Raw genomic sequence first — 27,366 nt, 5'->3', positions numbered from 1 at the left:
AATGGTTTAACTAGACTCTGGAATAAAATGCTACGTGATCATTAAAAATAATGGTTAAAAAGATTGGGGAGAAAATAGAAACATGCTTGTGATATATCAAAGGAACAAATCAGAAGAAAAGTGATAGATGATATGATTACAACTATGTAAAATATTTAGAAAGGATCAAATGAAACAATTGAATGTTTTTGATAAAGTGATAGAATTACATGTGGTAAGATGGTAACATCATCTATATTTTTGAAGTTTTCATTAACTATCTTATTTAAATTAATAATCACTCTCATGCTAATCTGTAAGAGAAACATATTAAAGCGCAGCAAACTTACCGTGGATATAATACTTCTTAACAGATGGAGGGATCCTAAGCCATTTAATTTCACTGTCTTCATTAAGAATTTTCCACTCAGTAACAAAATACATCAGATAGTAGTCACTGGGTGATAGCGTCCAGGAGAGAAGCACACAACTGCTGTTTAAAGGATAAGCACTGAGCGACTGCACGGTATTTACTGAGGGGAAAAGAAGGAAATTTGTTTTTAAATTCAAAATTAATAAAAAAAAATCTCCTAATACCTTTGAGGCACATATAACCTACTGGAGAAAGGGAGAAGTAAGAGAAGGATGACATTTATATAGATAAATATAATATAATTATTTTTGTACCACAGAGTCATACATGCAGAAAGATGTGGGAACAGAAGCCATTGAGGAGAAACCAAAAAGGGGTCTGGGGATGAGTCAAAAAAGTTTGCTCTCCACTGGAATACTGCACAAGCCTATTCATCATCCTCTCTACTTCCCTCCAAACTCTTCTCTCCTGCTGATGGGGTTGCATTTTCAAAGGGCAAATCTGATTATCTAACACCCTCTGCACAGAGTCCCACTTAAAAGCCTCCACTGGATTTCCACTTGTGAGGATGAACTGCAAGCCCAGGGCCAAGGCTCAGCCCACCTACCAGCCTTTCAGGATTTTGTGCACCAGAGCCACCCGGGTCTTCTCCCCTCATGTCCTCTCCTGTGCCCTGAGGACTTTCAGTCAGACTATTCCTCCCTCAGAAGCCCATGCTCTTCCCCTCACCTTTTGGGGAAGTTTAATTCCTATACTAGTTCTTAAGAAAGCTTCTCTAACCCTCAATGCCAAGTCAGGTTCTATTTTCCTTTCCTTTATAAAATTACATTCCTTTCCTGGGAACACTGATCTCAGTTTGTAAATAGGCACTAACTTGTATGATTATTTGATCAAGGTCCGTGTCATCTATTGGGCTCTTGTGAATGCTGACACCACTCTCATGGTCTGAATGCTGGTTTCTGAATGCTGAGACCATTATACTTTTTTCTCACATTGGAATTCCCACCACCTAACATGGTGCAGCATTCAATAAATACCTCTAGATCATACTGGTTGAAAATATTTTTAGTGTAAAACATTGTGCAGATGCTATGGAACTTACAAGAAGCTTACACCATACATACAAAAGTAATCATAATGTAAGGCAAGATAAAAAATACCTTAAGAAAGGTAGAAAGCACCCTGATTTAGGACATATCTAATTAAAGCAATAAGCAAAGATTTCATGGAAGAGATTAGTAGAGGTGGAGTAGATTTGAATTTTCCATTAAAAAGTTGTACTTCGAATATGTAATCCAGATTAAGAGCTCCTATTAAAGGTAGTTCTCAATTCTCTAATTAATCAAAGATATCAAAATTAATGAAAGAAGGTTCAACATCCATATGAAATGAAGGACAGGTTAATTTTCAAGTGTGAGCAATTAGTTGCATCCATATAGTATGTAATACTATTACATATATGAAATAACACACACATATGCATGTACTTATTTACACACACACACACAGACAAGGAGAGAGATTGATTTATGTACAACTTCCATTGATCCAAAAGGTTTAAGTATTAGATTTACTAGAATGTTCTCATTTATCATACTACTATTTCAACATGATTCTGTTGTATGAAAAGCCAAGGACCATATTACATAATAATAGGGTGCAATCTGTTTTGCTACTTTTCAGAAGAGAAGAGATAAAAGAAGAGATTCCTTCAGATTCAGAGAATTGCAGGCTTCCTGGAAGATCATTTTGAATGGGAGGAGTATGTAAAGATTAAATGCTAAAAGGGGCACAGGTTTACTACCCTGCACCCTTTCTTACCTTTGCTCACAGGCCACGAGAAGGTTAAATTAAAATTCACAAAAGAGGCACCAATTGAATTGACAGCCAGAACTGTAACAGAATGTCCTTGTTCTGTCCACAGGAAAGTGAATTTAGTGTGATTTCCCACATCTTCTGACCATGTTCCATTGCGGGAAGTATGATGTTTTACCACATATTTTCTCACACTGCACAATGAGTCATTTTTCATCAGAGGCTGTAGTAAACATACAAATTGATTAGTTTAAGGGCTCCAGTGCTTTTTATACCAACTAAGCCCATGAACTCTTCTTATACATTCCCCACTGGGAGGCAGGGTCAGACCAGGGCAAGCCCTGTCTAGTTCAAGGCTGAGGTATAAGGAGGTGAGGGGGGATAGAGCCCGTCTCTGACCACAGATGCAATGAAGGCATCTGGGTGGGTATGGGGTGTAGGAAACTTATTTTCTTCCTTTGCGTTTTTTTTTTCTTAAGACTCAGAGAATAAATCATTTAAAGTTAATTAAATATGGATACAATTAAGACATTTTTCTACCAAGAAGTTGCACACTCATTTTAGAGAAAAGAGAGACCAGCAGGGAGTCAAGAGTTTCCTCATCGAAAAAGCAAACAAGAAATAACCCTTTAATTCTGTAAAGCAACAGCAAGAAAGCTGAAAAGATGTTAATCGTCATTTATGTTAATACCAGTAAGATTTATTACTTGATTTCTCTTCTTCTGATCTGTTGCTAATTCAAGTAGCAGAGGCTATCAGAACCATGTATATGGCACCCCAGGATCTCTGCCCCATACTTAAAAAAAATCATACCAGATCACTGATGATTCCAATATAAAATATATGTCTAGTCCAATTCTGCTCTTTCATTTTATAGAGTCTAAATCGTATACCCCACCTGCCCCATTACCACCACCTGTTTCAAATAAGATAAGCTGGGGGCATCTGGGTGGCTCAGTCGGTTAAGTGTCTGCCCTTCGTTCAGGTCATGCTCTCAGGGACCTGGGATCGAGCCTCATGTCGGGAGCCCTGCTCAGCAGGGAGTCTGCTTCTCCCCTGACCCTCTCTCTGTCTCTGAACTAAATAAATAAATAATCTTCAAATAAGATAAGCCAATCTCTTATAAACCCATAGAAAACAACTCTCTACAATAGATGAACAGTGCTTCTCAACATATTTTTTTGTCATCGAGATTCCTCTAAGTCAGAAATAACAGAAAAAAGGAAATACAAATGCATATACGTGTGTCCCTGCAGAGTGAGGAACAATCTGGGCAGGTGGGGAGTAAGGTCCGAGCAGGCACCATCCAGTCCAGCCCTACCTTTATACAGATCAGGAAACTGGTGCTGAAGAGCCTAAGTGACTTCATCAAAATAATGCTGACTGAGCTCTAATATGTTCAGCCGAGAGCAGAATGAATTCCCTCACCCCGGGCCAGGGTCCCCTCTGCATAGCTCTCTGCAATCCCATCTCAGAATGGAAACAACGAAGTCAATCTTTCATGAGCATAAAAATAAAATTTAAGTGGGGCGTCTGGGTAGCTCAGTCAGTTAAGCATCTGCCTTTGTCACAGGTCATGATCCCAGTGTCCTTGGATCCAGCCCCGCATCAGCTCCCTGCTCAGCGGGAAGCCCTCTCCCACTCCCCCTGCTTGTGTTCCCTTTCTCGCTGTGTCTCTGTCAAATAAATAAATAAAATCTTTTAAAAAAATAAAAATGAAAAAATAAAATTTAAGAATAACATAAAAAGCAAGAATACCTTCCAAAGTAAAGTAACATTTCTCTCTTTTTTAGTCGTGTCTTCATTAATTATTCTCCAAAACTCAGGTCCTCTGGTAGGAACTGCAGAATGACAAGGAGCCCAAGTTGTACATGTGTTCTCAGAAGGAATATGTTTGAGTGACATTTGAAACACACCCGTATGCATTTTTAAGACACATTTACAAAATCTCTACAGACCTTTTATATCCATGACAACAGTGTAGGCTGGACTACTCCAATTACTCCAGTACCCCAGCCCATCCAGCCTCTGGCAGCGCACCTGGACAGCATAGACGGCACACAGGTCTGGCACCAGGACACTGGCCGATTTTGATTTTGCATCATACACCTCATATATCTGTAAAATAAGGTCAAGCGTTAGACTAATCATTACTAACACCTGCGTAGCTTGGTGAACCCCGAACTGCACTCTATTGAAAACCTTAATACTATTCCAAAACTAAAAGAGAACTTTGTGTTTTCTGGCTTGAGAAATACCTGCATTAGACTTGGATCATGAGCTCCTTCAAGTTAAAGACTGTCTTAGTCATCTTGTTGTTTCCTCCTCAGTACAAGATTTGGACTGGCCTTACTTGCAACCTCGCTTCCCAGTCAATCTTCACTCTGTTACTAATCTCTGTCCACTAACCCTTTATCCACAAAAACTCTCAATAATTTTAACCTGGTGGTTACATAGTGAAAGCTCTATTATTCAGTCTCCTCAGGAAGCCGAAAAACTGTCACGTTCCCTTCAGCTAAAATCATTATGATCTAATGACATATTTAGGGTTCCTGACATTTCTGGGTCTTTGCAAGCTGCGGTCTGAAACCTGGCACTACTAGTCATCATACTCACACTCGCCACTATGGGTGTGATTTTGGTTGTTTGATAAAAGCGGCTTCTTCCAAAATATGTCCCAAAGAACATACACATATTAAGAATATTACTAGATGTTAAAGGAAAAAGGGTTCCTCGGTAAAACAAGCTTGAGAAACACAGGATGAACTAAAAGTCACAAATAAATAAAGTCACAAATGTTTCTTTAATGCAGGACTTCTCCGAACCTTTAACATGTAACAGAATGTGATTCTGTACTAGGAATACACACAGTGATGCAGGGTTTCCTAAGTTGATTCAGCCATGCAATCTTTTTTCAAGGAATATTTTATGGGATCAATGTTCTGTCACACTCATTTTGGGAAATGATGGCTTGCAGGAAATGTCATTCCTTAAAAGGGTTAGACCTAGAGCAATCTATTTCACAAAAATAGCTACAGAATACAGGAAAAGGTACTTTCATGACAATAAAATAAATCCTAATCAATGCAGTTTTTAAAACGGTTGTAAGAGATAACATTTAGTGAGGCAAGCTGGAGACATTTCTAGGTAAAGGTACCTTCCACTGTACTTCTTTTCCATTTAAGCCATAGCGAATCTGGAACTTAAGATTATTCTCTGGAAAGACTGGTTTTTCCCAAGATATTTTCAATAGTCCAATTTTTACAGTAATTTCTGCTTTCACACTGGATGGAGGCAGTGGTTTCACTAGAAATTTTAAAAATAGTATACTATAACAGCAACTTAAACAGTGATAATATTTTTAAAACATTATTATGACGTTATGACTTTTATACTCAGTATTTATAAAGCTGTATCTCCTTGATCCCCTACAATTTTATGTGACATGTAAGAAAGGGATTATCTTTATTTTGCAAATTGGTTGATTGAAAAAAAAATCACTACATTGACCATGTCATCTGCAAGTAATAGTAAGATCTGATTGGAAATTGAGCCATTAGTTCCGCATGCAAAAGATTCCACACTAAACACATAAGTGTCGATAGCATACCCTGGTCTATGTAGAGCTTTAATAAAAGGAAAAATATAACATGCACTGCATTCATTTCCACATGTGTGAGTTTCAAACTGTTCCACTATTATTAAGTATTTCTAGGTTAAGATCAGAGACAGTCTTACAGAATAAAGCCCCAGTTCTCTATCATCTGAGGAAAACATGCTTTTGAAAGGCAGAAATAGAAGCAAAGATGATCAGAATGGCAAGGGCTTAAAAAAAAAAAAGTAAAAGACAATATGCAAACTCATCATATTTGAGAACTAAACGTCCCAAAGCCCCAGCACACTAGTGTGAACTCTGAAGTTCCAGACTTCATCAACAACACCTTAGACTGTTGATGACCAAAACCCCTAAGCTTTTTCATAACTACACTCTTTCTCATACTTATTCAATTCTTCATATATGAAGAAGACATTCTTTACCAACCAGTAAGATGACAAGCATTTCATCTCCTGAAAAGAGAATTCCTCCTCAGAAAAGGAAGTATGTACATTTGAGAGACACTAGGATTGTCCTTGACTGAATCATATGGATGTCATATGGATCTATTCCATGCATATCTAGTTTACAGAAAGGATACTTTAAAGTACGAGAGTTTGCATGATCCCCACAACATGCACCCAGGGGAGGCTGAAGCGGAGATTTCCCGTTTTATGGGTGATATAACAGTCACACAGCACTTACGTGTCTAGCCCATGTTTACAAAGGTAGGAACAGGTGGAGCGGCATTTGGGTCCTAAAGTTGAATCACCATATTGTTTTCTAGTACTAAGTAGTAATAGAAGCCCAACTTAAACTCTTTATTTTAGTACTGAAAAGAGTAACATCAAAGGTTGTTCGGATAGCATGTAGAACTGAATCCTTGTTGCATTTGTCATAGATTACATGTGAGGCTGTATCTGTGCATGTGTGTGGGGTAGAGAGTGGTAGTAGGGTTCTATGCTGTCTCAAGATATTCAGTACCAGAGAAGTACTGCTTACAGTAAAATCACTTTAAATGGAACCAAACTAAATAGCATGGGGGGTGAGGGGGCACGAGGGGAATCAATTAATTGGGACTCTACAGTGATTAAAAAAAAAAACTAAAAATTATGACTTTATGCTATATTTAACAAAATATAGGTTTTAATTCAGCTGTGTACTAATTATTTGAAAATATAATGAATCAACTATTGACTTTTGGCATAATTTCCCAACAAAACAGCATATAGCACCAAAGATATTCTTTTACCTCTGCTGTATAATCATAAGTGGATTTTACAGCAATATGGGAGGGACATATTATATATTTCAAGAGCTCTTTTAACTTCAAAATCAATATATCTTTTTTAAAGAGTATTTAAAATTAATGATGGGTATCATCATCCTTGATCTATTTTCTCTTCTTCACTTCAGTTATTTTGAATCCTTGTGCATCCCACGCAGCCTCACAAATTAAACCCTTGGGTTATGACTACTAGATTACAAAATCCATCACGATACCCAAATTAAATTTTTAAATTAAAACACCAAATGTTTTCACAAGTATACTGGGAGAAAAACAAAGCAGTGCATTACTTAGAATAATATTACTGCTAAATTTAATTCCCAATGACCAATATAACTCATCAGATTATATGCTGAAAATACTATTGCAAAAATACTGTGCTATAAGCAACTTAAAATAAAATAAAAACAGCAACACTCTCTAAGATTGATTGTCTTCCCAATACCACTGTAAACATGAAAAAAAATTGTTTAAATATAGTGAGATCAGGAAATGGTAAAACACAACAGTTTCCATGAATCAACCTGAATCCAAATCTGCTAATAAAAATGAAGACATACAACACAGTTTGACATACCCACGGAATCAGGAACAACACACGTTGGTGGAGAGTCAAGTGAACCCAAAGAGTGATTGATTTTAATCCACATTGTATACCCGGATAATAGAAAGATTGGCTGAAATATGCATTCATAAAAACCATCTCTCTGCAAATGGCAATCTTTGGGTTCAGATATGGGATGAATAGATGGAACATCAGAACAGTAAAGGCTGCTCCTTAAAAGATTAGAGAACAGTCAGTTAATATACAACATTGATGAAAGCAATAGATATTTGAGAATGCCATAGTTTCTGTTCCATCTAAAATAAATGCTCTTAGTGGAAAGGCATTTTTGAATTCCCCGCTATATCACAATTTTATATCTTTCCATAAAAACAGACACTAAACCTTATTAAATATTTTATGATGTACTAAGTGGAAAAGCAAGTAAAATGAGCAGCAATGCTCTAAGAAGGAGATAAGGATCCAATTAGAGGTAGAACCCACAACACCTTGAAAGTTACGCTAATGTTATACATAAGGGATACCATTTCAGAAATGGTACAGATAGATCACAAGTGGTATTGGGACATTCCTGAGATGGGAAGGAAGATAAATCCCTTATGCTTTACATAGGGATTAAATTACACCACAAATTGAAGACACAACTGATAGTAAATTATAGCTTAATTGACAATGTCCTAATATTTTCTAGTTCAAAGCAATATAATGAAAATAATACCAATGCTTGATTCGTATCTGAATCATATGGTTAAATACATAACATATATAACACATTTTCTCAGAGAAGAAAATTAAGAAAGTAATTTTTATAACTATATCCCAACCCACACTCTACCTCAGAACATACAGAGCACTTCTCCTTTTCTCTGAAATAGCCCTCCTGCCACTATTTGCTCTAATATGGCATTTAAGTGGTTAAAGTAGCAGTTACTGTTTCCATAAAAACAGAGTTAGGAGGTTACAAGAAAATGAAAAATCTGTATTCTTGTTTTCTATTTTTTGGGACACTTTTCTGTTTCTCGTTTTCTATTTTTTATGACACTTTTCCTGCTTACCCCCTCAAAATTACAATCATTGGGGTGTGTGTATGAATGAGTGCTGGCGGGGGGGGGGGGGGGGTAGAGGGGAGGACCAGAGATGAGAACAAGGCATGAGGCATCCTCTGTGGGTAAGAGGAACCGTGACCACGTGACCACGTACCAAGGCACAGTAATACCCCACTTGGAATGCGGAGGTTAGTGTCTTGTTATCATGACAGTAATAGCCATTATTGAATATTTACCAGGAGTAATTCTATCGCTTAATTATAATTAAATGGAATATATCATTAATTCTAACAGAAACCTTGTAAGTCCTACTATTCTCTCTAATTTACAGACAAGGAAATCGAGTCTTAGGTTAAAAAAACCTGCGGAGTGCAGGGACTTTCATAGGTCTTCTGTAAATGTTAGCAAGATAATGACGCACAGAGCTTATGTGATGATCATCCACAAACACCGTTTTTAATGCGAAAAATGCCATGGAAAGAAAGTAAAGACAGATTATAAAAGTAAAATGGCATCCATGAATATTCTATTAATTTCAAACTACTATCAGGTAAGACGAAGTCAGCTATTATTCCCATGTAAGAAATGTAGAAATTGCCCCATTTTTTTCTAATACTACATTAGAATAGACTGGTCACTTTAGGAATACAATTCAGATTGCAGTATTTGAGGACGGGGATTTGTTTTTCAAGTAGAAAATTTAGATTTTAAGAATAAATGAGGACAAGTGAAACAAACTGGAAGACCCCAGTACAAACACAAATTGAGACAGGGTGTCTGAGAGCAGTACACATAACTGAAAACTACTATAAGAGATCATAAAAATTAAAATGTATCTACCATCTCCTAATCAAGAGTGCTATTATTTCAGATGATACTATAGAAAGATGAAACCTTGAATTCTTTTCAAAACAGGGAAGGGTAAAAATAAGCAAGCACAAATTACTCTTTATTACAACACTTCACTCTTTATCAAGTGTTTCTTTCTTAATCTTTCCTACTTCTAAAAGTATTCCTATTATATCTTACAATCTTTGTGCTACTACCTCTGACTTTTTTCCGAAATATTAATCTTTAGCAAATGATATTGGACTTCTATAATCGCTGATGTTCTCCTCTGGTCAATTCCCTAAGTCAAATTAAAATGTACAGAAACCAGTTTTTCTCGGATTTCATTCAGTAGTTAAAACGCAATCATGGAAAATTAATCAGTTACCAGAAAAAATAATTTGAAGTGAAAAAAATCATATTTTTTACCTCAATGTGAGTTTTCTCAAAAACCACCAATTTATTCAATCCCTCAAAAATTTCCTAATCAGGTAGATTCTACTTCCTCTTTCAGGAAGGACGTCTACTAGAGGACTGTCATGACGATATTTCTACAGGAAGTCTTATCTCACCATATCCCCAGAGCAATAAAACAGCAAAAACAGTACATACCTATGATACCTCAACTGCAAAGTACTTCCCATGAGTGATTGGATTGCATTGGTTGACCATCTGCAAGTCATTTTAGTTAAGTACCCATCAGTTTCACATGATATATTGATATTGACATCTATTTAAAACACATTAAAATATTAATACAAAGCAAAAACACCAAAACAATTTTTAATGAAAATAACGTGACCTTACATTATCAATGGGACTGTAATATAGGGTCCATAATAAATATCGGCCTGTGGAAGAAAACGGAGAGAAGTGCAGCGCTCTTACCAATCACGTATAATTCCGCATAGCGATGGTGGCACTCCTGCTGGTTGCAGCAGTACACTGCGTCGTAGGTGAACTTCCCGCGAGGCCTGGTCGCATTCAGATTTGGAAAAGTGACCTTGCTAACCTGGTCACCCAGCACCGTATACTGGCTCGGAGGGATTTTCTCAGCTAAATTCAGCCACCAAACAATCTTTTTTGAGGAAACAATCTCGTTTTCATTTTTATAAATGCAGTGAATAGAAACGTTAGACCCGACACGTGTCAGAATTTTAGGCGGAAAGTATATGACATCTGCAATAAGAGAAGAAGGGGAGGATATCGGATAAAGACCAAAAACATCCTGTGAGGAACTTACGCGACATACAAAGGTTTCACGATGCATTCAGGATCACACTGCCAAAAATAAAATGAGTGTACTAAGAAACCGTGTAACTGTGATTGCCTGTTTACAGATGGTTATGTCGTATCCCAGGCACTCCCATTCCCAAAGGATTTGAACTTCCAAAAATGTCCAGTATTTCCTAAACATAGAGACTTATTACAAAATAATTTTAGTGCGTAATTGTCGCTTGCTAGTTGATAGGCAGAAAAGTAATTCAAATGAAATATAATCTAATTCCCCAATGACACGTTTTCCATCAGACTCCTCTTTAAGAATTAGTGAAATATAGGGCGAGTTCTTGAATCAAATCACTCTAAGGCAAAATCCTGAAGAATAAATGGTGGTTGCTATTGTTTCACTTGGTTATATGAAAATTTCAAATTAGCAGGTAAAGTAGAAAAATGAGCTTTAAGTAAGAGACTAGTTAGGATATGTAAAATTAATGATGCACCAAAACAGGAAAAACTGTAAATACTGATCTGTAATATTTTCAGTTATTTAAAGCCAGTATGCTGTGGTTTAGGAGAAGGCAAACCAATATTTTTCTAAAATATTATTTTTAAGGCCTCTATACTACTCCATACTATGTTTTCGGTCCCCTATTGCTGGAAACATGGTTTGCCTATATTCTCGATTAAAAACAGAATAAAAGTAAATGATTGTTTACATAGAAATTATTTCTGCCACAATGCATTACAAAAACAGGATATTTCAGTTCTACAATTTAAGGTAGGCCATTTTCTGCTGAAAGAATATGAGTATCTGTTTTCATACATATCATCTGGATTACTCCCAAAACAAAAACAAAAAACTTCATTGATTTTTAATATATTTTTTTCTTTTTTGTAATAGCAAGCTAAAGTCCACTGTCCTTATATTTACAATCCATACAAAACATTTGTACTTTGTATGTCCACAGTCAAGCATAAACAGGAAAAATTTTAGTAGCATGAAATCACTGGACAGAAGCCAGTACATTAGATTTATAATCCTAGCCTTGGGTAGCACTCAAGCTTCATTGGCACATTACTTACTACACACAAGCCTAGCACAGACCTGAAAGATCATTAACCTACCTTCAATATGCTCCACATCTCATTACTGAACCACTTCAGAAGTCTAAGAGTAATTTACTTGTTAAAGAGTACACACAAGATTTCCAAAAGTTAAGCTGAATCTTTTAAAGATAATAAAAGCCTCAAAGCACTTCACTTCAAAATTGAATGCCTAAGTAAGGCTTAATTGAGAAATACAGTCGAATTCAGAGTATTTTGGCATGATTAAATGCTAAAATATTAGCTTAAAAAGAAGAAAAACAAGTTATTAAAAACCTGATGATTTTGTAAAATTTACATTGAATATGCAGAAATTGCTATGAAGTAAATGTTACGTATTTAATTTTCAAAATAACACAAATACATATTTTATTCTCATGTGAGATACTACACCATATTTAATTTGTAAAATAAGAAAATAATTTTCTTCTCATGACTAAGTACCAATACTTTGGCACAATCTACACTAACGAATTTCATTGGAAGAAATTCTATTGATAAATATTAGTGAATTATGTAAATGAACATAAATCATAAAGCAAAACATCCTAGTTAAAGTTATTTTGAAATGTGTTTATTATAGCACCAGAAGATAGATTTTTAAATTTTCAAAGCAGATTTCCTATTTTTCTTTAAGGGGAAAATATTTTCTCTAATACATTACAAGCACTGTCGAGTATGAAATGTAGAAATTATGTTTCTCCTCTCCTCTGGCAGCAAAAGAGTACAATTAAGAAAGGTATTACAAGAAGTCAGCACTTCTAAACTTATTTTCAGTATGTAGCATAACTTAATTGCAATATTCCTGGACTTCTTAAGTTTTGGCAAGGTCCTGGGTTTTCTTCTAAGAGTCGAAGATCTCCCAACGGCTAAAGAAAGAACCAGCCAATTCATTTTTAAAAAATCCGTAAGAATTCCTTGATTAAAAATGGTCAACTGGATTAACTGTGCACTTGGTAGGCACAGCTTTAATAAATCAATGAGCAAAAAGTAGTAGCTATAAAGGGACTGATAGCATCTGTTTGCTCTGGTACCAATACATCAGACAGCCTCTGTTAAAAAAAAAAAAATCAATAAAATCCAAAGTGCTTAGAAATGATGAAGTATGTGTGCTAATCCATTCTAAATAAGTTAATGCCTCAGTCTTACGGAATGTTTCTGTTTGGTTGATGCCATCGTAGCACCCATCAGTGAACAGCAGAGGATAATCTAATAATGTTAAATACCTAGGTTTAAGGGAGAAGGATCCTAATCCTTTTACACAAGAAGAGGAAGCTCCCAAGTTTGGAGAAACATACTTCACCAGTGCACAGCATTCAAGAACCAGCCTCCAGTGTGGTAAGCGTTGGGGGATGTGGGAACGGCTATAATCTGAGACCTGAAAAACCCAAGCAACGCTGAAACCTCATTTATCAGGAATCACGAAAGAAATGAGGTGTTCCACTAAAGTGCTCTATGTAATTAAGCTTACTGCTTATTCTCAGGATCAATTTTTAGTGACACCGGAAATCTTGCATAAACATACATTAGGCACTTAATCACTGTATTAGTGTGTACAAACATGAACGCTGGAATTAGACCGCCAGCTCTAGACTGTGCCAACTTTTACAATTTACTTAACCTCTCTAAATCTCGATTTCTTTGTCTACAAAAGGGGAATATCAGTGCCTATCTCACAGGGGATCAAAAGGATAAAATGATAATAGATGTAAGGCACTTAGAACAGTGCTTGAAACATAGGAAGCACTCCATAACTGTCACCATCATCATCATTATTATTCAGTAGGGACGTATGAAGCTAGTTATACCTCTGATTTGTGATTCAGTACCCATCATCACGTCGACTGTAGACGATCCTATAACAGAGAAACGTGCTTGGGAGCTACTGAAGTGTGGAGGCTTTTCTCCCCGCACTTGGTGTCCCTAGCCTACTTTCTATTTGGCAAGTTTCTGTCTTTCCCTTAACAATCACCTGGTACAAGTCAGTGACATCTAAGCCATCCAAGCCTGTTAAATTAGTAAGCTTACCTTTACACTCACTGCTAAATCAACAAATTCTGCCCTTTGGGAAGCTATTTACTTACTCACTGTCTGGATTTATTTTTCACTTACTATCAGATATTTCTGTTTGGGATGTCTAAAGTCACTAGAGGGACACACCTGTGGCGAATAAGTAAAAGGCCAGGTGTTAACTGCAATATTGTTAGACACTGTACAAGCAAGTAAATTGGCAAAGTTTCTTTTCAACGAAACATCTTTATTACTGTCATGTACACAAAACACTAAATATTTGTATAGGGTAGAGTATATATATGTATGTATGTATGTGCTTTAGAATATATATTAATAAATCTGATTTATATTCTGTATAAAAGCATATAAACATGGTCCAACATATCGAGAAACCAAGCAAATTTAATCCTACAGATATTGACGTGAACTAAGAAAGTAACAGTAGTCTAAAAGCGTTTTGTACAAAGTAAAACAGAACTAAAACTATGTCCATCCAAAGGTCTAAAATTCTAAGTTGAACACCAAAAACAAAATCTTACATGAAATGTAACACAACTAACTATTATATTATTCTGGATCAAAATGTTCATCTTAACCCCACCAAATACAGAATTGCTAAGAATCATTATTCTAGAAAGGTATAATGTATAACTTGAATATTAACAAACTTTAAAAATAACAATGATTCTTTTAGAATTTCCCTCTATTCAGGAGTAGGTTTTCAGATCTAATTAAGAAGTAAAATCACAAAGGAAGAAAGCCATTTCCTTGTGAAAGAGAACTATTTCACCAGCTGGTAAGGAATGGAGGCAAGTCACAGGCCACTCAGGGTGGGAGCCAGGGTTACTTGCCTCCTCAGTCACCCACGTCACTCCATCCCACTACCTTAAAAGCCTCCACGGGACATTCTTTAAAAAGTTGATATTGTAATTTATTCCCCTCTACATAATTCACCACTGGTCATTAAGACCTATTAACCAATGATAAATAATTGAAGGTAGAAAAGATGACGTTCCTCAGAAAAATTCTAAAAGCTGAGTCGTCAGCACACACATTGTGATGCTCAGTAATTATCTGAGGAATCGTGATGAGAAATTCATGTCTTCTAAATCTGCTCACAGAAGGTTCCTGGCTTTCCTGGCGAGAACCAATCCTTCCTGTTGCCTAGTACTTTGTTACCGCTTCTGACAACCTTGCTCATGCAATTAGCTGTGTATCATGTCAACCTTTCACCTTCATAGACCCTGAGATTCTGAATATTGAGATTGTGGATTTGTAAACTATGATTGCATCTACTGTCTACTGAGTGCTTACTAAGGGTCAGGCACTGCAGTGGGCACAGTAGGTGCATTGTCTCATTCTATCCAGAATAAAAATGTCCCTATTTTGCAGATGGGGCAATTGAGGCATAGAAAGGTGAAGAAACATTCCAAATAAGTGGTAAGGCCACTACTTCTATAAAATTCTGTCAGACTCCAAAGTCAGTGCTCTTAAACCACTAATGTTACTGGCTTTTTGACTAATCGATGCTTTTTAAATAGGAAGTAATCAATAAATGAACTTATTTCATTAGATGTGTTGACTATCTGCTTGATGATTTACAGGGGACTTGATGTCTCTATATATCCATAACAACCCTGCATGAGTTTCAGTAGGAATAATTTTGCTCTTTTGACAAATCAGACACCTAGCCAAAGGGACCCCAAGTGTCTTCCTAGGGCCACAAGTTAGCATATGACAGGGTTGGACCATTCTAAGGTTCCTGGGCCTCTTTGTAAGCCACCATTTCAACTTCATGAGGAAGTTTTGAATAAACCACAGTTTTTCTGATGTTAAAGATTAAAAATATGAAAGCTGAGAGTGAAAACTCTCAAAAGCCAGCATCTACAGTGAAAAGAATTACTTCATTATATTATTTATTATATTATATAAAACACAATATTAAAAGAAATTTGAATATTTGGAATTTATGTCAAATAAATATATCTGGTTTTAAATGTAAATTAAGGAAAGACTGATACCAGTAATGTTCTGAATTTGTGAATCTGGAACCTTTCTATTAAGTCTATCTTTTGAAAAGGTAAGAGTAATTAAGCAAGACATTACTATGGATGCACATAAACTTGGGAGCTCTTATACAAGTTTGATTTTTTTTTTTTTACAAGTTTTCATTCACACATTAACCTACCAATGCTTGAATAAAACATTAATATTGTGACCCTCCTTTTGGCTTACTGCCACAAAATTTAAGACGCTTATAATAGGCCAAAGGAAAAATCAGGAAGCATATTCTCCTCTTGATAGGAGCTACTATTACAAAACCTACCTTGTGTAGTAAAGATAAGAGGGGTGCTCCATTCACCCCAGATTCCTGGGCCATCCAGTCTCTTGCCCCTCACTTGAACCTCGTATGAAGACCCAGGAAGCACACTGTCTATCAGCAGAGATGTAGATGAGACAATTTCATCAGCCTGTTAAATATTGTTTGAAAACATCAGAGCATCAAGTAGACATGGAACCTTTATCAAAATTGAGAACAAGCAGTCCCAAAAAATTTCAAAGAATGAAAATCTTATAGAACAGTTAGCCGGCCTCAGTGGAATTAAACAGAAATCAGTAACAAAATAAAAATGTTTGCACCTCTGTCGATAAAATTTTAAATAGCCCACGAGTCCAAGAAGAAAATCACAATGATAATCAGCAGATATTTTTAACTGAATGATAACGAATATTGACCTTGTGAAATTTGAGCGTTACAGCTAAAGTCAGTGGGGAGTTTCAAGCCACTGCTGACGTCTATAATACACACGTGGCAGAACACAATGAGCAGGAGCCGACTCAGAACTATAAACATTCCTAGAGGAAAGTGTCATGGAGGAGGGTGTGAAGAATCTTAAGAACCTGAGCCCTGAACCTGATAAGCTATAATAAATCAAAATACAGTCTACAAACTAGAGAGCAAACATCTAAGAGACCCAATTCTGCATAAAACAATCACTATTAAGAATTGCTTGGGGCGCCTGGGTGGCACAGCGGTTAAGCGTCTGCCTTCGGCTCAGGGCGTGATCCCAGCGTTGTGGGATCGAGCCCCACATCAGGCTCCTCTGCTATGAGCCTGCTTCTTTGTGTTCCCTCTCTCGCTGGCTGTCTCTATCTCTGTCGAATAAATAAATAAAATCTTTAAAAAAAAAAAAAAAAGAATTGCTTAACAAATACATTCTGTTTGCCAATGATGTACTCCAAAGCTATTGAACTCCCTGCCCCTTAAACTGTGAGGTACCAGAGACCAAAGGGTGAAAAGCGCTACGAATGTATTATACAATAGCAGATCACCTAGATTGCCTCCATTTTACAGATGAGAAAGCTGAACCCCAGAGAAGCCTTAACTCTGCTTTTTCCACACACAACACCAACACTTCCTTTTCTGCCCTTTGTGAAAATAAAGCCTTTGAAAAATTGGCCCAGAGCTACAAAGACAGGTTTTTACTTCTAAATTATATAACAATTTGCTTCACAAAGGAAAATGCCAAAGTCCATGCACGGTCCATGCTCTTCATGACCTCCTTCTTCTCTTCCCCTGCACCTCTTTGATTCATCCACTGAGACTCTTGCCCTCACTGCCTCCCCCGGCCTCCAGCTTCTCACCTGGCTTAGGGCCTCTGAATTACTGTTTTGTCCATTTGCAAACTAATTCCCCTAAATATCTACATCACTAACCTCCTTCAGATCCTTGCTCAAATGTCACCTTCTCCATGAGGTCTTCCCCCCCCCCCGCCAACTTAATATTACAACCTGCTGGCTCTACCAGCACCCATTAGCTCTACTGCTCAGTGCATCCCGATGGCAAGCAGAACAGTTCCTAGCACCTAGTAGGTCCTCAATAAATACTAAAGAATGCAAAAAGAATTTGACAGACTTTATACTACAAATGTGTGCTCTGCAAGTAAACAAATATGTTGGGCAATAAAACAACTGTTGGAATTGTAAAATCAGAAATCAGAGGTCTGTAAGTGAGAAAATTATAATTATGAATTCAAGTTTCTGTAACTGAACTTCCTGTAGCCATTTAGCTGTGTGTGTGCACGCACACACGTGTGTGTGTGTGTATTTGTGTATGTGTGTGTGTAAGGCAGAAGGAGAGGGAGGGAGAGGGAGAGAGAGAGGAAGTTGTTAATCTTTTTTTTTTTGGAAGAGGAACTTGGAACTTTCTCTGGCACTAAAATCTGGGAGGAATTTGTCACACTCCTCAATATATAACATGGATCCATATATAAGAGTTATTGTGCATCAACAAACAATTTCTCTAAAAGTGTTTAGCGAAGATGTGGACATGCTGTTCATATGGTTATTTCCTATGCTGATCTTAAATGTAAGCCAGTCCAGTGATATAATATTAAATTAGAGCTGATTCTGTTCTAGAAGGACTGTGCACGTTTGGCATGCAAAGGGCATTTTCTACCAGACTTGGAAAGCATCTCATCTTTACCTTAGTTGCTTCTCAACTTTTCACTTTACTTATTAAATTATACTTACTTTTCTCATATTTGTTGAAGAATTCTCTGAATATTTCACTTGATATTGAAGTTGAAATGGTACCAATGTTGGGCTGGACCAAGAAATCTTTAAACTGCCAGCGTCTGTGATTTCCATATGTAAATCTAATGGGGGATCAGGCTTCACTTAAGGAAAAAAAGAGAACATTTTTAAGTCAAGCAATTTTCATGATAATCACAAAATAAAGTCAAAATGAATTTTTAGCATATCCTCTTCTTTCAACTACTTAAAAGGTGATCTTATTCAAAGGCTAATTACAGACCAAAATATTAGGTCTACTCCTTGTACCTTTCCATAGCAATCCACGTATATTTATTTCCTTTCCCTACATGGCAAAAACTATAAATCAGTAATGAGGCTGTTTTGATAAATGTGAATTCCTCCTGTAAAAAAAGTCTGCTAACTTTATTTAACCTTCCCAAGCTTCTTTGAAGCCTCCCCCCACCACACTCACCCACTGGTTTAACGGGTGACAAGGAAAAATAGCATTTTGCAGGACACTACTCAGAAAATGCATATGGAGTTTGCATGCAAAAACTCACACAAGTATGCATGCAAAATTCAGCAAATCTATTAACTTTGAAATATAATAATCTAAGCACACCTACTCAAATAACCCATGGCATACATATTTTACATGCAATAAGCATAGCATTCGCAAGCCCTGGCTTGTCACCAAAAATGGGGATAGAGTTTCTTAGCTTAACAATGTGTTTAACTTGGTAAGTGATTTGAGTTCATTTGTATATGCATATGTTCATGTATGCATATGCATTTGTGTATAGGTTGTGTATGTGTGCGTGTGTGTGTAGTTTTAAACATACATAACCTTTAAATTATTCATAGAAACAATATAAACATCTTACAATAAAGGATTGATTAAATAAATAATGGTTCATCCCTATAAGGGAAATCTATACAGACATATCAGAGAAGAATATTGAAAATGTTTAATATTGTTAGTTTTAAAAGTTTATTAAACATCATCTATACTTGAGTTCCTGATTTGTTGAAATTAACAAACAAAAGAATATTTATAAATATGTATTAAAATAGAAAAAAATACCAAAATGATAGAAAATAGATGATGCATTTTTCTTCTTGGTGCATCTCTGTGTTTTCAAGATCTTAACTAGCAGGAGTTATGTACATAGAAATAATCATTACATTGAAATGTTTACTGATTTGAATTTTATCTTCAAGAACTAGAATGGCACATTACTATAATTAACATACTATATTTTCAAGACTTTAGATATAGTTTTTTCTCTTTTCTTTGAGTTAAAATTAATAAAGTTTTTACTTTATGTGACATATTACAAATTTTCATTTAAAACAGAGACAGGTAAACACTAAAGTCCAGAAGCAATAGGTGAAATTCACTGAGATCTCATGACCAAACAGAAAACAAAACAGAAACATCAAACCAAAATCATGAAATTATAAACTATGGTACATATCCTGCCTGCATAAATGTATGCCTTAATATTAGAAATCTAAAAATAAATCTTTCCCTGGACCACCCCCATCTATCTGCTTCTTTCAGAGCAATATTCCTTGGAAGAGTTGGCACTACTCACTCTCCCCACTTTGTGTTTATTTTCCTAACCAGCCTAATCTGATCAGGTAGGTCTTCCTCCTCACCAGTCCACTGAAACGGCTCTATTAAGGTCATCATCCTTTGCCAAATCCAATGTCAGTTGTCTAATGCATTTTCCTCCACCTCTCAGTGGCAGTCCACATAGCTGGTCACTAGGTCTCCACTTGGCTGCCAGGCCACCACGCTCTTTTACTCCTCTTTTCTCTCTAATTGCCTCAGGCTTTCTCTCACTGAACTCTAAGTGGGTGATCTCAGGCAATCCCATAAACATCTACATACCAGATACTCCCATATATCCCTCCCCTGAACTCTAGGATCGTATGTCCAACCGCCTGCTCAGCATCTCTTGGGTATCTATAAGCATCTCAAAAACAATGTGTCATACACCTGATCCTCCCCAAATTTCCTCATCTTAGTATCTGGTACCACTATTCACTGGCATGCTCAGGGCCAAATCTGAATGTTATCCTTGGTTCTTCTCTGTCCATACACCACACCCAATCCACTAGAAATTTCAGTTAGCACCATCTCCCAAATGAATCCCAACTATGATCATTTCTTTACTTCTCCACGACTACATCCCTAAACCAACTAGATCATTCCAATAGCCTCCTATCTGAGCCTTCTGATTCTACTCTTGTAACTATCCTTCCTCTTTTCCCCATCAATTTCCTTCTCCACATGCAGAGTAAATTTTAAACATGCACACAGACACACAGACAACACATACACACCTGACCGTATCACTCTCCTGGTTCAAAAGCTTCCACTGTAATTAGAATAAAATCCAAACTCTATAACCCTGGCCTACCATATGACTTGAATCCAATACCTCTGACCACATCTCCAAATATTCCCCTACCTCATTCACTCCAAGCACAAAGGACTTCTCTTGGGTTCCTCCAACTTCCAAGCTCATTCCAACTCAGGGGTTTTATGGGTGCTATTTTTCCTGCTTGGAGTACCTTTTGCTCTGGATTTTTGCATGGCTATCTCTTTTTCATTCAGGTCAAATGTTATCTCCTAAAACGGGTCTTCTTTGACCTCCAAACCTGAAATAATAGTCCTTACACCTACCTAATCCTCTCCACCTAATCCTCTTCATTTCTTTCGTGGCACTTAAAATTTTAGGACATTATCATATATGCCCAAGTACAAGGAAAGATTTTTTTTTTTCTCAAAAAAATTATCCCTGAAAAAAAGACAAAATTATTCTCGGGTTTCTTATAAAGTCTATCATAGCACCTTCTCTTAACTACTTTATTTTTTTTTACTATTTAATTCTGGTTCTAAATGCTTCTAAAAATCATGTGACAGAATTAGTTTTTAAAAGAGAATATAATGGTATTTTATAAATTTTATATGTATTTTTTCCTGTGCTATAACTTCATGACAGAATTGCTTGGATGTCATTGTAATTATGTTGTAGAGACCACAAATCTCTCCCTAGAGGACAAATTATTTGAAAGTCCTAATGTTAAAGTATGATGTCATATGCAGATTCAAAAAGTGGCATATCCCTAGTAACTTAGACAGAAGTGAAGGTGAAGTTGTGTGGAAAATTGTGTGTGAGATACCTGGAAAAGTGGTTCTAGTGATGTCAAAAACAATGATGCCAAGATGCATGTAAACAGTTGGTATATAATGGTTTCAAGAAATATAAGTGGAAAACAGTAACACTGTGAAATTATATATTATATATAAAATACATACATAGACAAAACTGAGTTAATACTTTAAGTGAACACTGCCTATATTACTCACATATTCACATTTGTAATAATATGTTCAAGTTGATCAAAAGAAATTGGGAATCTTTGCACTAAAAATATGGGGTACTACCTATTTTTTAAGTTTTTCTTATACAATCAGATTTATTGAATTATTTAGGTGTTTCCTTTTTTATTGTTTCTCTCTGCTCACTATTGATTGCCTCTGGTTTATGAGGCAGGAACTTGGTCTCATTCACCATTGTTTCCTCAGCTCCAAGATCAGTGACTGACACACATGAGCTTCTAAGAAATATTTATTGAAGGAATAAGTAAAGGTATAAAATAAATAAATAAAGGTAAAAAAAAAAAAACAAGCTCCTAATTATTTGCAGAAACTGTGATCTGAGGAGTGAAAAAGTAACAACCAAATGATACATATCCATTAGACAGACCCCAGGATTGAAAGAAAAACTTTTTAAGAAAGAATTTAAGGGGCATTTGGGTGACTCAGTCAGTTAAGTGTCTGACTCTTGGTTTCAGCTCAGGTCACGATCTCACGGGTTATGGGATCAAGCCCCTCATCAGTGTCTCCGTGCTCAGTGGGGAGTCTGCTTGAAGAGTCTCTCTCTGCCCCTCCCCCACCCATGCTTGCTCTCTCTCTCTGAAATAAATGAGTAAATCTTTAAAAAAGAAAGGAAGAATTTAAGTTACAACTGCAGAGATCATCTATACTACTGTTAAAACATTCTAGAAGCTGCTTTTAATACTCCCCAGTTCTACATTTGCTGTCCTTAACACATGGGTCAAAGCAAGATAAGCTATTGAAAAGTTTTATAAACAATGTTTAACCTGTTTGTGTGGCTGATGTTTAGATATAATAATTTTTTTGTGCACAACTTACCAACATTTATGGGCTGAACTGACATTAGAGGAGACTGAAAATTTATTCCACCAGACATGATTTTCAAATAGAGAAGGAGAGTGTGGTTGAGTTTGGCTGTCGGCACAGGCACCTGGCATTCACAGCTGTCGTGAACACTGCAGTTGCACTGAACGATCTGAAAGCTGCCTTTCTGGGGGACCGGAGGTGACTCGTCTAACACTTCAGGCCTACACGCAAAAGGAAGAGCTAAATATTACCATAGATGTGACAGGACTGGATTTATTTAAAATACATGACAAAAATCCAAACTGAGGTGAACTGTTCTGGACATCCAGCTTAAATGGCATCTGGAAAAAATAGAATATGTTATATCAGAAACACAAAGATAAGGGTTCAAGCAGGTTAGCCATTAGAAATAATAGCAGCAAGAAGAGAGTGAAGCAACAGTCAAGTACTGAAAGGAAAGAAATACTGGGATCCTAAAACTCTATACCCAGAGAAAATACCTTTCAAAATAGACATGAAATAAAGGCTTTTCTCAGGCATGCCAAAACTGAAAGAACTTGTCACCATCAGATCTGCATTATAAAAAGTGCCAAAGAAAGTCCATCAGACAAAAAGGAAATGACAGTAGATGGAAGTCTGATTCCACACAAAGAAATGAAAATAACGTTAAAAGGGTAAACATTTACCAACTGCTTAAAGCAAAACTAATAGCATGTAGTGTAGGGTTCATAACACAGGTAGAAGTAAAATGCTGACACTGGCTCCAAGCTTGGGGAAGAGAGACATAACGTAAGTACGCAGTTTCAGTCTTCTCATACTATACATGAAGTGGTACAATATTACTTAGAGGTACACCGCTAGATTGTAATAAGTTAAAAATCTATATTATAAATCCTAAAGCAGCCACTAAAATAATGAAACAAAGAGTTATAGCTAAGGAACCATAATAATTGGGACGCCTGGGTGGCTCAGTCAGTTAAGCGTCTGCCTTCTGCTCAGGTCATGATCCTGGGGTCCTGGGATTGAGCCCTGCATCAGGCTCCTAGCTCAGCGGGGAACCTGCCTCTCCCTCTGCCTGCCAGTCCCCCTGCTTGTGAGCTCTCTCTCTGACAAATAAATAAATAAAATCTTTTTTTTAAGGAACCACAATAATCAAGCAAACAGAGTATTAATATAAAGACAAAAAAACAGATTAATGGAACAGAATAGAGACCAACACCTACATGGACAACCAACTTTCTACAGAGGTATAAAAGCAGTTCTGTGGAGAAAGGGTAATCTTTTCATTAAGCTGTGCAGAACAATGCGCTATCTATGTGCAAAACAAAACTAAACAAAAAGATTTCAACCCATACTCACACCAGATTCAAAAATTAATTCAAAATGGATCATCAATTCTAATGTAAAGCCTAAAGCAATAAAACTTCTAGAAGAGAACATGGGGACAAAAATTTGTGACCTTGAGTAAGGTAACATTTCCTTAGATGCAACACCAAAAGCATGATCCATAAAAGAACAAATTGATAAACTGGATTCTTATCAAGATTGAAAACTATATTTTTTGAAAGGAAGACACTATGGAACAACAAGAAGACAAGCCATAGACCGAGAAAATATATTTCCCAATTATCTATCTGATAAAAGACTTGTCTCCAGAAGATATAAAGAATTCTCAAAACTCAATAATAATAAAACAAACAGTACAATACAATTAAAAAACAGGCAAAGATTTCACCATGCACTTAGCCGGAGAAGATAAATGAATGAAAATAAGCATGTGAAAAGAAGCCCAAGGTCCTTCATTATTCAGGAAATGCAAATTAAAACCACAATGATACCACTATCCACATATCAGAATGGCTAAAATTTTAAAAGTTAATTATAAGAATGTGAAGATATTGGAACTCTAATACACTGCTGGTGGGAATGTAAAATGATACAACTTTGGAAAACAGTTTAGTAATTTTTAAATTGTTAAAATTACACCTATCATACGATTTACATATTCTATCCCAGGTAGGCATCCAAAGAGAAATGAAAGCATATGTCCTTTCAGAGACTCATACACAGACACAGAGACTTGCAGCAGCTTTATTTGTAATCACCAAACCCTGTAAATAACTCACCTGTCCGTTAACAGGTGACCAGATAAACAAATGTGGTACAGCCACATAAGGGAATGCTACTTCACAACGGAAAGGTGAACTCCTAGTGGATGCACACGACATTAATGAATCTCAAAATAATCATGCTGCATGGAAGCGTGACAAAAGTACTTTATGATCGCATTTATAGAAAATTCTAGAAAATACAAAGTAACCTGTGGTCACAGAAAGCAGGTCATTCATTGTCTGGGGACAGTGGAGGGTGATGAGGGTGGTAGGGACCACAGGTAGGGGCCGTGCGTGGGGTTACAAAGGGGCAGGGGGCAATTTTGTGATTGGCAATATATTCATTTTCGTTATTACAGTGCTGATTTTATGAGTGATTTCATATAGCAAAGCTTATCAAATAATACTTTAAATATATAATAAATTGTGTAAATATGTACAGTTTATTGTCTATTTATTTTATGTCAGTAAAGATGTTTACCCAGAAAAAGAAAATTTTGGAAAAACTTTTTAAGCAATACTTTGCCTATCATTGTAAACCTACAAATGAATGAACTAACTTTAAAAAGTAATTGCAGGGGCACCTGGGTGGCTCAATCGGTTAAGCATCTGCCTTCAACTCACAGGGTCCTGGGATGGAGCCCTGCATCAGGCTCCCAGCTCAGCAGGGAGCCTGTTTCTCCCTCTCTGCTCACCACCCCCCAACCCCGTTTGTGTTTTCTCGTTATCTCTCTCTCCCTCTCTCACATAAATAAAATCTTTAAAAAAAAAACATGACTGTACAGTTTTTCCTTGACTTATGATGGGTTACCTCCTGATAAACTCATTGTAAATTAGAGATATCCTACGTTGAAATGCACTTAATACAACTAACCTACCAAATTTTATAGCTTAGCCTAGCCTACCTTAAACATGCTCAGAACATTTACACTAGCCTACAAGTGGGCAAAATCATCTAACACAAAGCCTATTTTATAATAAAATGTTGAACATCTCATGTAATATACTGAATACCATACTGAGAGTTAAAGAAAGAGAAAGAGAGAGAGAGGATGATTGGAAGTGTATCAGTTGTTTACCCTCATGGTCACGTACGTGACTAGGAATTGCCACTGCCCAGCATCACGAGGAGTATCCTACCATGTATCACCAGCCTGGGAAACGATCGAAATTTCAAAACTCTATTGAATGAGTATTGCTTTCACACCATTAAATGGTTAAGTCAAACCATTGTAAGTGGGAGACTGCCTGTAGCTAGCTGGGTTGTTACCTAACTGGAGGCACAAAGAAAAATAGCATGGAACCAAGACACAGAGTTCTTATTTCTGATTTATTAGTGTTGTTGTTGTTGTTGTTGTTGTTTTTAATCTGCCTGGTTGTCTGTAGAGTCTAAGCCCAGCTGCAAATAAGAAGACTTATTTGGGGGTGGAAGGGGGAGTCCTGGGGGGATAGGGGTAACTAATATTTCCCTGTCTTGCTTGAGCCACCCCATTCTGTCCATAAACACCTGCTGCCTTCTATCTAAACCGTTCTATCTTTTTTAAAGAACTTGGGGCTGGGAAGAGAGTACTAATATTTAGACATGATCATTCCCTTCAGAATTCTTGCAGTCCTTTCGGAGGGAAAAAAACTGTAAGTGCTAAATATACTAATTAAAAATTAGTGTGGAGAAAGCACTGCTTTAGAAACTCTGCTAACTAGCACATACCTGAGAATTCAATATAAACACAACATGAATGAAATGGACCCGAATCTTTCATACATACACCACCAGTATTAAATGTGAATTCTGATAGATTTTCAAGTTTCCTGAGATAGACTTCAGTATTACTTTAGTCCTAAAAGAAATCAATCAAGAAACAATATTTACAGGCCTTTTAACGTGCAAAGCAGTCTACTAGGCACTGTGTTGGGGGTAATTATTATAGCAGGAAGCACACTAAATTAACACCAAGACCTAAAATCAAGTCCTTCCATTTGCTTTTGAGCCGTAAGACCACAGGCAGGTAGGCCCTTCTTTGTGAGCCGTGGTTTCCAGAATCAGTAAAACAGAGAAAAATGCCCACACCATCTCCCTTTACAAGGCTGTCATAAATATCAAATATGATTACATAAAAGTATTTTTGAAAACGTAAAGTGCTATACACCCATAAAAATACCATTTTGAATTCGAGTTGGAATGACTTAGCACTTTCAATTTTATCTAAATCTTTAAACAAAGCCAATGAAATGTCATTTTTTTAAAAACATCACACTATGCGTTTTAGATGTTTTTCAAATATTAAAATAAAGGCTTTTATGAAAAGGGTATGGAACAAATTGAATAAATTGTGGTATTTTATGTCAGAAATAATGCTTGTATGGTATTATGCTTTGATTGAAGAACTCCCAAATTTTACAGCAAAAATAGAACTAAACAAAACAAGGCATACATTCTTCACTAACACTTTTTAAAGGACAGAAAATTCTAGTGATATTTTTCTCTTTTAAAACAAAAAGGAGGGGCGCCTGGGTGGCACAGCGGTTGGGTGTCTGCCTTCAGCTCAGGGCGTGATCCCGGCGTTATGGGATCGAGCCCCACATCGGGCTCTTCCGCTATGAGCCTGCTTCTTCCTCTCCCACTCCCCCTGCTTGTGTTCCCTCTCTCCCTGGCTGTCTCTATCTCTGTCGAAT

General features: G+C 36.6%; 1 protein-coding gene across 1 annotated transcript in view; it reads right to left on the bottom strand.

Annotated features, from left to right (window-relative positions):
* LEPR (leptin receptor) overlaps window positions 1-27,366 on the bottom strand; it is a 96,981-nt gene that overhangs the window by 33,412 nt on the left and 36,203 nt on the right. The window contains exons 5-15 of the mRNA XM_034641391.1: window positions 22,595-22,803; window positions 18,361-18,506; window positions 16,154-16,298; window positions 10,378-10,668; window positions 10,102-10,219; window positions 7,628-7,827; window positions 5,325-5,473; window positions 4,126-4,285; window positions 3,926-4,008; window positions 2,174-2,390; window positions 319-512 (exon numbers count right to left, since the gene is read on the bottom strand). Of these exons, the coding sequence (XP_034497282.1) occupies window positions 319-512; window positions 2,174-2,390; window positions 3,926-4,008; window positions 4,126-4,285; window positions 5,325-5,473; window positions 7,628-7,827; window positions 10,102-10,219; window positions 10,378-10,668; window positions 16,154-16,298; window positions 18,361-18,506; window positions 22,595-22,803 (1,912 nt within the window). The remainder of the gene's footprint in view (window positions 1-318; window positions 513-2,173; window positions 2,391-3,925; window positions 4,009-4,125; window positions 4,286-5,324; window positions 5,474-7,627; window positions 7,828-10,101; window positions 10,220-10,377; window positions 10,669-16,153; window positions 16,299-18,360; window positions 18,507-22,594; window positions 22,804-27,366) is intronic.

The sequence above is a fragment of the Ailuropoda melanoleuca genome, chromosome 2, assembly GCF_002007445.2.
Source record: "Ailuropoda melanoleuca isolate Jingjing chromosome 2, ASM200744v2, whole genome shotgun sequence".
NCBI classification, from domain to species: Eukaryota; Metazoa; Chordata; class Mammalia; order Carnivora; family Ursidae; genus Ailuropoda; species Ailuropoda melanoleuca.
The sequence above is the reverse complement of the archived record's forward strand: the minus strand, read 5'-3'. Positions and strand labels throughout refer to the sequence as shown.